Source organism: Mastigoproctus giganteus, chromosome 8 (genome assembly GCF_048544385.1).
Source record: "Mastigoproctus giganteus isolate SK-2022 chromosome 8, ASM4854438v1, whole genome shotgun sequence".
Lineage (NCBI taxonomy): Eukaryota > Metazoa > Arthropoda > Arachnida > Uropygi > Thelyphonidae > Mastigoproctus > Mastigoproctus giganteus.
The window spans coordinates 143,004,843-143,017,308 of record NC_143582.1 but is presented as its reverse complement, the minus strand read 5'-3'; the positions used below and the strand labels follow the sequence as shown (position 1 = coordinate 143,017,308).

At 33.4% G+C, this 12,466-nt stretch overlaps 1 protein-coding gene across 1 annotated transcript; it reads right to left on the bottom strand.

The window, feature by feature from the left end:
* Positions 1–2,182: 2,182 nt before the first annotated feature.
* LOC150081875 (uncharacterized) lies at positions 2,183–10,874 on the bottom strand. The gene is made up of 2 exons (XM_090380354.1): positions 10,086–10,874; positions 2,183–2,191 (listed from the first exon to the last, which is right to left on the bottom strand). Exons 1-2 carry the CDS (start codon positions 10,872–10,874, stop codon positions 2,183–2,185), a joined length of 798 nt encoding a protein of 265 aa, XP_090236480.1.
* Between the last annotated feature and the right edge of the window lie 1,592 nt (positions 10,875–12,466).

The window sequence follows — 12,466 nt, the reverse complement described above, 5'->3', positions numbered from 1 at the left end:
ATTTATACACATGAAAATTATTTTAAAAAATTACATATATCATTATATGTAAAGAATTTTTAAAGATTTTAAAAATACACTTACAGCATGTTGCAGACTCAACTTGTGCAATCAACTTGCTTCTCAAAGTGCTCCAGTGTCAAACATCAGTGTATTTCTTGTGATTTTTAAGAATCGCTGATTTATTTCAGCTTTAAAAATAGCCAATAAAAGGAAAGGTTAGTGAGAGTGTTGTAAATGAGTGCTGTAGAGAAATTAGCAGAAAAGCTATTACATTAAAACTGAAGAGACAAGTGATAACATTTAGTGACAGTGGATCATGAAATTACAATTGCAATCTCAATGTAACACAGGTACTGGAGGGGCCAATTTAACATCCAAATTATAAGCCAGCTGTGCTATAGCAAAAAATAATGTTTACTTAATTTTTTTTATATGAATAAATAATGACTAAAAGACATTAACACTGCATTATGCAAACATTTTTATTGGGAGCAAATATCAATCTGCAAGTTTTTGCTTTATAAAAAGGGGTCTACTACTGCAGAGCCTGACAGTAGTAGTATTACAGATATTGATGTCAGTGGTCTAAATAGGTTAGCAAATTGAAAACACAACATTACTGTTGTAAAAAAAAAAAAAAAAAAAAAAATGCTGAACTTTAACACAAAACACTAATATTAAAAACTATAACAGGAAACCTCATACCTTTATGTAGGAGCGGAATTCTCTCAACCCTCACAGTCAAAGGATTATGTGATTATACGAATAAATGTCCCATATTTAACATTAAATAAACTCAAATACAAAGACTACATTAAAATTTATATAAATAGATATGTTTTAAAAGATTGTCATGTATTCAATTCTCATCCCCAACATAACGCACCAAGAAAAGCCAGGGGAAGCCGACAGCCATTAACACCCGTAAAAACACAACCAATGTTGTATGCTAACATGAGAACTGAAAACAATTGTCGAATTAATCATTAAGATACATGAGATAAATGTACATCGAATTAAAAAAGCTAAAAACATAAAATTGTCTAAACTTCTTATAAGGGACCAAACTTATTCAGGTAGATTCCGTGTTCACAAGAAGTACAGTGTTTTTCGTGAATGATGTCCACCTTTTTGTATACCTAAGGTATACAAAAGGGTGCGTTATGTTGTGGATGAGAAGTGAATACATGACAATCTTTTAATATGTATCTATTAATATAAATTTTAATGTAGTCTTTGTATTCGAGTTTATTTATTATTAAATATGGGATATTTATTCGTTTAATCATATAATCCTTTGACAGTGAGGGTTGAGAGAATTCCAGTCCTACATAAAGGTATCAGGTTTCCACTTATAGTTTTTAATAATAGCTTTAGTAAGACATATTGAGCTTTATCGCTCTTACGATCTTAATTAGTAAACACTAATATTGAAAAATCTAAAAAAAATTTGAAACTGTCGATTTCTTATTCACTTACAAATGCATTATATTAAACAAGAACAAAGAACAGATCAGTTAACAGAGCTTCACAGATACGTAACATCAATAAGAATGATATCAAGTTACTGGGATCTTGGAAGGTTTTAGTTTCCAATAATTAACAGGACAAAGGAATTAGTAACTCCTTTACACTTGCTAGTTTTTCTTTAAAGTTTGTTTAATGAAAATGAACACAAATATTATTTTCCTTCCTGATTCTGCTTGATGCAGAAAACTAATTAGGAGATACCTGTTAAATAAATAAAGTTTTTTTTCTATAAGCGATATCTCAAGTTATATGATTTGGTGCAATCCTGGGAACTGTCACATAAAGGAAAAACTTTCATCTTGGAAATCATTTTTCATATAAAATAATGTAATAAGGCCAGATTACATTTTGGATTTTATTAATAACATTTTTTTTTTTAAGCATGTACTTTTTTGGGTTATGAACAGTTCCATCACAAGCAAGCTTTACAGTGCACCGTGATTACAAAAACTACTAATTGTGGTTTGTGACAAATTGCAGCAAGATGCAAGCTGTTCATCAGTTCATGTATATTTTGTGTTACTTCATTAGCAGTTTTTTTGTGATTCCAAATGTGATGTTATAGTCTAGAAGAGGATATCACATGCTGTTATTTACAAAAATTTAATCTGTAACTGAATATACTGCAGTTAACAAATATAGCAGCTGGTTATTCCTCCTGATAATAAAATATTATAATAAAATATAATAAAATATTATCAGGAAGAATGTTAACTTTTCTGTATGTAATTATCATTTCATTGATATATTCTTTATTGCATTTCTAGTTGAGATGTTGTAGGGAAGAAATTGCACGAATGTATGGCATTTAATCTCAGAATCTATAAAAATTTACTCTATAAGTGAATGTACCACATAAAAGAATATGCTATAATAATGATTTCCAAGCATTTTTATGTAATATTTCACCCCTTAGCTTAGTAATATTTCCAATGCATATTCCCCTTTCTTCAGTTTGGATCTGTTAACAAATGTTTGTTTGAACCCTCTTCTCCTGATCGATGGGAGAGTTATGCCCCACAATTCAGAAACTACTGCACTAGCTGATTCTGTTCTGAGAGTGTTTACTCTGGCCAGTTTCTATTATGAAATTAGTGTTTTATCATAAACTGAATTTTTTAAATAATTCTCTTGGGAGACATGATCACATGTGTGTTATAGTCAAAACTACAGTATAATGAAGTACAGCATACAGCAGTTGCACAATAATGGTTACAATATGAGCATTATTACATATGACTCAGTTTATTAAGTACAATATTTGTAATTGAATCTACAAATATTTGCATATTTGAAAAGAAGAAACTTAAAACAACACTCACCAAAATAACAGTTTTTTGGAATGCAGCCATTGTCATTTGCTAACAGCAGTTGTAGAAATGGCATTCGATATGGAATGCAATTGTGGAAACAGATTTTTGGGTTTGCATCATAGAAAAGGAATAAAAGAGTGAGATAAGTGAAGAGCCTATTTTGATGAAGCAGTTGCTGTATTTGAAAGAGTATGATCAATAACGTACAAGAAGACTCTTTACAGACCATTTTAGGAAAGAATAACTTACCTTAAATATGCATGCAAAACTTTTTTTTATTTCCTCTTTTCAAAAATTAAATTATATAAATTCTTTATTAGGCACAGAAATTCTCCTTTTTCATGATTTTGTTACCAACTTATGATGCCCCTCCCTTAAACTTATGGTGTATATTTTTACATTGTATTTTTGTAAAATGTATAATATTCATATTATACATTTTACAAAAATAGAATTTAGCTACATCAAGCTGTACTTATGTGTAAGTTAACTATGTTAATGTCTTATTTCTAGCCTAACAAAGTGAATAGTAATTTTGGGTTTCATTTTGAATAAACCTTTATATTCAACGTTTCTCTTGATTTAATGTCCTATTCTTAGCATAAATCAGTTTTGTAATGAAATAATTCAAACAATTAAGATTCATAACACAACAGATAAACATTTGGAATAATGCTGCCCTCTTCCCCTGAGTGATGGGGGAGCTATGCCCCACACTTCAGAAACTACTGCACTAGCTGGTTCTGTTCTGAGAGTGTATTCTGGCCAGTTTATTCTGGCTAGTTTCTATTATGAAATTAGTGTTTTATCATAAACTGAATTTTTTAAATATCTCTCTTGGGAGATGTCATGTTGGTAGATGTGTGCTATAGTCAAAAATGATATTGAATTAATTACTGAAATGGAGCTTAATTATTGAACTGTTATGGAAACATGATGTTATATATTAAATTACATGGCACTGCAATATTTTTATAAATTTATATTTGATTTTTAACTTCACATATAATTAACTACAAACTTCAGTTGTCTATAAAAAGGTTTTATTTTTTGTTTTAAATCATTTAAACCATTTCCTCTCTCAAATCATTAAAATTATTTCATACACCAGTTCCCATAAATAAAACATTATTCAATTTTTGGAATGCATAAAAGTATATAATTAAAATATTTCGAAATTTCTGTAGTGAGTCCTTTTATTCTATTTGTAAGAGTTTGCTCCTCTATCTCTAATAGGCAGCCAGGCAAGCAGGCACACACACACACACACACACACACACACACACACACACACACACACACACACACACACACACACACACCACCTGCTTGTGGTATTCACTGCAGTTTTTAACAGGAAAAAGTTAAGCACAAGAAACAAAGATTCTTTCATCTACTTATTTGTAAAATAATAAGAGAAGTTTATCTCAATATAGTACATAGAACACTTCTGTATGATACTCTCCAGAAATTAAAATTAAAATATCGAAAATCTTACATAAGAGTTAACAAATAATTAAAAATCAATTATCACAACTAAAATCAATTTAATCAATTTAACACAATTTAATCAATTTAACACAACTAAAAATAAGGAAGGAAAATCGTTTTGCAATTTTTTTGTCAAATTCTTTTAATTAATTTTCTTATTTTTAATCGAGTTAAATTGATTTTTAATTGTTTGTTACTCTTATGTAAGATTTTCGATTTTTTCGTTTTAATTTCTGGAGAGTATCATACGGAAGTGTTCTACGTACTATATTGAGGTAAACTTCTCTTATTATTTTACAAATATTGATATCAACGTAGAACATATTGAGCATTACAGCTCTAGTTCATACTATCTAATCATATACTTATGAAACATAAAACTTATTTATAATGTTTTTCTTTTCTTTTGTATAACAATCATAGGTTAAAGTGGCAACCCATCCAGATTCCTCATTAAGGCCACTTCATAATTTAAAAAAAATACTGTACCCTATTTTAAAACTAATATTCGCACTGTTCTTTTGTAATCTCCTATAAAAAAAAACAAACAGGAAACACTATGTAATGTTAGTGTAAAATTCTTATAATATATACATGTGTCCACTTTAAAATTTCTATATATTATATACAGGGTGTTTGTTCACTTTGAATTGCAACCCTCAGTTTAATGCCAATGCAATAAAATACATTCAGACCACATGAGAATGGCGATTCCCCACCCCTCCACATTACTCTCTATGTGTGGAAAGTTGAACAAATAAGTTTGACATGTGAAACAAGCTCTAGTGTGAGTCATGGTTGTTTTGTGTGTACAGAAGGATGAGTATTTTTGCATGCATAATAATGATTCTCACAACAGAACATGTATTCATTATTAACATCACTTTTCTTCACAATCTAATGCTGACTGTCAGAATGTGTCAAAACAAATATCCTGAGTGGGCATTCACCAAACAAATCATCAATTTTGTAAATTAAGAAACTTCGACAATCATAAACATAACTGTTCTAAATGATGAATCTTTGACTGACATTGACTCTTTGCAGTCCAATGTCATATCCAATTCCACTTCCAGTCTGATTTCACAGCCACCACTTTTCAGCATTTCTGAATGTGAATGTATGCTATGTGGTGCAATTACTGTACTAACCATCTATATTTACATTTCATGTATGCAATCTGAAAAACTAGACTGATGTTTATATTCAATTGTTAGCTCAGGTGGTGTTAATATTTTGTAGTCTTCTTTAAGTTGACTATTACGCACAAGGCATAATAGGATATGATTAAAGAGGCCTGTGCGCTCTGGATTCATTATTAATATCAAATTATTGTTGCTCAGAGCGAAACGGATACAAAAATAGATTGTGACAAGTTTAATAATAGGAAAATATACATATATTAGATTAGATACATATATTATTAAACAGATTATTAAACTTGCCACAATCTATTTTTGTATCTGTTTCGCTCTGAGCAACAGTAATTTGATATTAATAAGGCATAATAGACTACAGATTGGTAATTCACTGTAAGAATATCAGTGATACATCACCATATTTTTCCATAGTAGTAAAAAAACTACAGAAGTAGTGTGAATGGCATTGATTTAATTGTCTCATATTGTGACTATGCATAGTCTATTATGCTTTGCACATTTATACTATTTAGTATAATTACTATGCACACCAATTGACACATCGCATATTGTGGAGTTATAATTCACAACTGGGTTAGCATGATTGCAACACCGGGGTACCTACCAGCCCACCAATGATAGGCCAACAAGCCTTAAAACGGTGCCACCTGGGTGGTGGTATCCCCTGAGAATAAGTAACAATAGCCTTCTCCATTGGTGAAGCATTAATTATTCGAGGTAGTGCAATATATGGTAACTCATTGTGAAGGTAATCACAATATGAGATACAATTAAATCGATGCCATTTACACTACTTCTGTAGTTTTTTACTACCACAGAAAAATATGGTGATATATCACTGATATTCATATAATGAAATATAGCAAAAGCTTAATAGTTAGTTCAGTACCTACCTACCTCTTGAACTGTTTATCACATAATTCATATAAAGAAGGTGAAACAGAATTAAAGTTAAACTACATTAATGATTAAAATAGAGCCCAGAGGAAAATGAAATGCATTCCCTCTTCCTATGGTTGTCATGTATAAAAGTTACTAAATGTAAACTGCTAAGAAGGATAATAATGTAGGAAGTCAAGAGTCTAAAACGAGGGACTTTCGATTGAATCATCATCAGGTGACTAAATTGGGGCAAGTAGAGAAAGAGTTTACGGTAATTCTAGTTCCCGTGATACTTTGAGTTAGACACATGGTAATTTAAAATGTGTTAGTCTCCATACTGAGGAGAGGCCAGCTGGTAATTTTGCATTTAATATTTTAAGTGACGTATTCTGACGATACCATTCTATGGCCAGAGCTTCGTATTGCAATATCCTATAATTAGATGAATGTACATGTTCTGCAAGATCTGTGTTGGATTGACTAGTTTTAAAACTATTAAAATGATAATAGGCTCTCGTGTTTGCTGTTGTCAATGATCCATATTTGGTGGTGGTACTGCCTATATAGCCAGCTTACAGTCTGATTGGCATTTTATAAAGTATATTAAATTATTAATATCTTTAATCTTATATTCATAAGTCTCCCTGTAATTATTAAAGAAACTTCCAACTTTGTTATAGAAGGAAAAAATTAGTATGACGTCTGTACCTGTAAAAATTTTTTTAAGTTGCTGTGCAACCTGGCAGTGGTGTGGGAGTATAATTTTAGTACTTAGTGTATAATTTTTACTTGTCTTATTCGTGCGGAGCTCATTGGTTTTATTTTTTACTGTCGATATGGCATTTTGGATTAACTGTTTTGGATACTTCCTGGGAATGGGTGTATTTTACTGCATTATGTATTTGATTGTATAATACTGATTTCTTTGTGTTAAATGGACGGTGGGAATTAAAATGTAAGAATTTTCCTGTATGTGTTTTTTTCCTATAAATTCTATTTCTAAGTCTGTTTTTGTTCTTATATATAGTTAAATTTAAAAAAAATTATACTATTATCTTTTTCTAATTCTAGTTTACATTTTAATCTGTTGTGCACCGAGTTAAATTTATTTAGGAGATTATCAATATCCAATTTATTGCCAATTAATAAAATATTGTCAGCACATCTTATAAATAATTTAATCCCAGAGGGCAATGGCCGGAAAATTTTAATCTAGTTCTAGTTAAAACTGATATGAGTTCAAGGATACTATCAATACTGAGGTTAGTGCGGTTTTTAAGTGAAGTGTCTCTTGTTAGTAGTGTACACAATTCTTGAAGTGTAAAATCTACATTAACATTAGTATAAAGGGAGACTACGTTGTATGATGCAAGTATATCATTGTGATATTAACACATTGTTAATATGTTTGAACACTTGATGAGTGTTAAATACTCTGAATTTTAATAATTTCATTAATGGTGTTATTAATTTGACAAGAAATGTTGATAGATTGGCAAAGGCAGATTTCTTGTAGGAAACAATAACAATTGGGCGTAGTGGATGACCTGGTTTGTGTAGCTTGATAATCCCAAACATGTGTGGAAGAATATTATTATTCCTAATCCCTACATTTTGTAATATATGTAAATCGATCTCTTTTCCTGCTCTGAGTTTCCTAAGAATACTACCTAATTGATTCTTTAATCTCGTAATTGTGTATGAGTTGTCTAACTTGTATGTATCATTGTCTGATAAAATTTGACAAATTTTTTGTGTGTACGCACTCTTATCTAAGATCACGGTTGTGTCCCCTTTATCTGCTTTTTGGATAATGATCTATTTTTCCTAAGTTTCTGTAAATTCTCAAGTTGTTGATCGTTAATGTTAGGATGTATTCTAATACTTGAGTTTGTAACGGCATTGGTCTTGTGAATCAACTGGTTCCTGTCAGGGTGATTTTCTAATTTGCTCTGTAATTCAATGATACTGCCTTTTATGGGGTAGCAATTTCACCTAATAGCAAAGTTAAAACTATTCTCAAGTCCGGAGAGCTCTCCGGGGGTAAATGACTTAGATGATAAATTAATGACTGAGGACTGATGAGAGGTATGGAGTTTACAGGTGAGTGTGTTCCATTTTTTGTTGTGTCTTTCTTTAACTGTAAGCTGAGCAGCCTTAATATGTGTGCTGTTTGAGTTTATAAACTCAGATCATGTTTCGGGCAGCATATTCCTCCTAAACCAGAATTTCTGGTAATGTACTTTATGTAATACAGAGTATTTGTCCCTGAATCTTTTTCCTAGCTCATTTTTAATAACCTAAATCTCCTAAATAAATTTAACTCAGTGCACAACAGATTAAAATATACTATGATTTTTAGTGTTTTCCACTAACCATGGAATAAAAACGAAAGACGAAAAACCCAAATTTTTTAAAAATATTTAATATTTACAATAAATTATTTACAAACAAAATATTACTGATAGTAATTTTAAAATAAAACAACTGTGATATACAGGATAATAATAAAATGCCGAATTTAAAATGCAATAAAATATACTGGGTTAAAAGCGCTAAAATACTAACTGAAGCTTTCAAAGGCTTCTGCCTTCTTTCTCAACAGTGTAATTTCTGTTCTGCGGTGCATCTCACGTGAACGTGTACTGTTCCCGTCAGAACCGGAAGTGGCTCGGGAGCGTTTCAGGCAAAAACGTTCATCCCCTCCAAGGATTACCGCCTCAAAGAGGGGATGAATGCGTGTGCCCCTATCTCTATTTATATTTTTCTCAGTAGAACTAATTCGCAAGCTCTCGAGCCACTTGCGGTCCCAAAATCTATGCGCCCGATCAGTGATGACCGCTTCATCTGGGGAGATTTGATGTTGCTTCTCCCAGAAATGTTCAGCTACGGCGGATTTGCCATAGTCTGCATTTCTTATCGCATTTGTGTGCTCCCCCAGATGATCTTTGAGACGCCGTTTTGTTTCTCCCACATAACACTCCCCACATTCCGGGCATTTAATACTGTATACGACCCCACTTATATTTTCATTTAAGACAGGGTCCTTCACCTGTGACACGATTGTGTGCAGCTTCCTGCCTGGGAGCTGCACACAACGTGTCTGGTAATTCCTTAATACGCGAGCTAAACGCTCGGATAAACCCGGATAGTAGGGAATGTATGCGGTGGCTATTGGCGTGAAGGACTCACTTCTACTCTGCCCTCCACTAATGTATTTCTCTATGATCCTCCGGGGGTAGCCACACTTCAAAAGATCTGCCGTAACACGTTCATACTCCAAGTTTCTATCCTCTGAGGTACTACAATGGGATTTTGCCCTATCCACTAATGCTCTTACTACACTGTTCCTGTGATAATTAGTCTGCGCTGAGTTGTAGTGTGAATATTGGCCCCTGCACATAGATTTTCTAAATACTTTTGTTTTCAAATGCTGGCCTTCTCTACAAATCAGCACATCCAGGAATGGCAAAACCCCTCCTTCCTCTACCTCAGAGGTGAATTGTATGAACGGGGAGAAGCTATTAAGAAAATTCAACGTATCATCCTCACTCCCTTCCCGAATAACTGAAAACGTATCATCAACATACCTTTTCCACGGACACATAGGGAGAACTGTAGTGTTAAATAGTCTGGACTCGAGCTCCTCCATCGCTAAATTAGCTATGATGGCACTGATGGGGGAGCCCATAGCTGCACCGTTAACCTGCTTGTACATGGTGTTATTAAACACCATGGTAATACTCGAAAGACATAACTCTATTCCTTTACATATGTCCTCTAAGTTTAGTTGCGTCCTATTATTCAAGGTGGTGTCTCTTTCTAAAGCCATGTACGCACAATGTATCCCATGGTCAATTGCGATGCAGGTAAACAACGATGTTACATCAAAGGATATCATAACCTCGTTTTCTTCTATACGTTGTCCTCTTATGAATTGTACAAATTCTTTACTGTCTCTGATACTATGTTCAGAGAGTCCAACTAATGGTGACAGTAGTTTGGCTAGGAAACCAGATAATGCATACGTGGGGCTGCCAATAAACGAGACTATCGGTCTGAGTGGCACAACCACTTTATGTATTTTTGGCAAACCGTAAAATCTCGGTATCTGGCTTCCTGTGGCATGTAATGCCCAATACCGCTCCTTTGAAATCTTATTGGATTTCATCCAACATTGCACCATCTTATTAACTTGTCGTTCCAGATTCGACAGGGGATTCTTATGAATAATCATATAGGTTGTGCGATCATTTAACAAATCTAATGCTTTGCTTACATATGCTTCTTTATCCAAAACCACTGTTGCTCTACCTTTATCAGCTGGTAGGACCACAACATTATCGTCCTGCTTAAGACTTTCTAGTGCTAATCTTTGCTTTGTATTAAGATTCGAGGGAACTTTCTTGGCTTGACTTAAAATAGCTGCTGTTTTCACACGGATTTCATTGGCCATGCACACAGGTAACTTACTAGCCGCTCTCTCAATGCCCATAGCTATTTCTGCTATGGGCACTTTGGGCGGAATCGTAGCAAACTTAGGTCCTAGATTTAACACTTCTATTTGATCATCAGTCAACTGTTTACTACTGATATTAACAATACCACACTAACTTGGAGTATGAACGTGTTACGGCGGATCTTTTGAAGTGTGGCTACCCCCGGAGGATCATAGAGAAATACATTAGTGGAGGGCAGAGTAGAAGTGAGTCCTTCACGCCAATAGCCACCGCATACATTCCCTACTATCCGGGTTTATCCGAGCGTTTAGCTCGCATATTAAGGAATTACCAGACACGTTGTGTGCAGCTCCCAGGCAGGAAGCTGCACACAATCGTGTCACAGGTGAAGGACCCTGTCTTAAATGAAAATATAAGTGGGGTCGTATACAGTATTAAATGCCCGGAATGTGGGGAGTGTTATGTGGGAGAAACAAAACGGCGTCTCAAAGATCGTCTGGGGGAGCACACAAATGCGATAAGAAATGTAGACTATGGCAAATCCGCCGTAGCTGAACATTTCTGGGAGAAGCAACATCAAATCTCCCCAGATGAAGCGGTCATCACTGATCGGGCGCATAGATTTTGGGACCGCAAGTGGCTCGAGAGCTTGCGAATTAGTTCTACTGAGAAAAATATAAATAGAGATAGGGGCACACGCATTCATCCCCTCTTTGAGGCGGTAATCCTTGGAGGGGATGAACGTTTTTGCCTGAAACGCTCCAGAGCCACTTCCGGTTCTGACGGGAACAGTACACGTTCACGTGAGATGCACCGTGAACCTGCTGGTATTTAATGATGCACCGCAGAACAGAAATTACACTGTTGAGAAAGAAGGCAGAAGCCTTTGAAAGCTTCAGTTAGTATTTTAGCGCTTTTAACCCAGTATATTTTATTGCATTTTAAATTCGGCATTTTATTATTATCCTGTATATCACAGTTGTTTTATTTTAAAATTACTATCAGTAATATTTTGTTTGTAAATAATTGATTGTAAATATTAAATATTTTAAAAAAATTTGGGTTTTTCGTCTTTCGTTTTTATTCCATGGTTGGTGGAAAACACTAAAAATCATAGTATGAGTATACCCAACCCCAGAGGCCTATTTGAAGATTAAAATATAAACTAGAATTAGAAAAAGTGAATAGTATAAATTTTTTAAATTTAACTATATAAAAGAACAAAGACAGACTTAGAACTAGAATTTATAGGAAAAAAACACATACAGGAAAATTCTTACATTTTAATTTCCACCATTCATTTAACACAAAGAAATGAGTATTATACAATCAAATACATAATGCAGTAAAATACACCCATTCCCAGGAGGATCTAGCAATTGAATTACAATATCTAACCAAAACGTTCATAGACAGGAAGTATCCAACAGTTAATCCAAAATGCCATATCAACAGTAAAAAACAAAAACCAATGAGCTCCGCATGAATAAGACAAGTAAAAATTATACACCAAGTACTAAAATTATACTCCCACACCACTGCCAGGTTGCATGGAAACGTAAAAATTTTTTTACAGGTACAGATATACTAATTTTTTTCCTCCTATAACAAAGTTGTATGTTTCTTT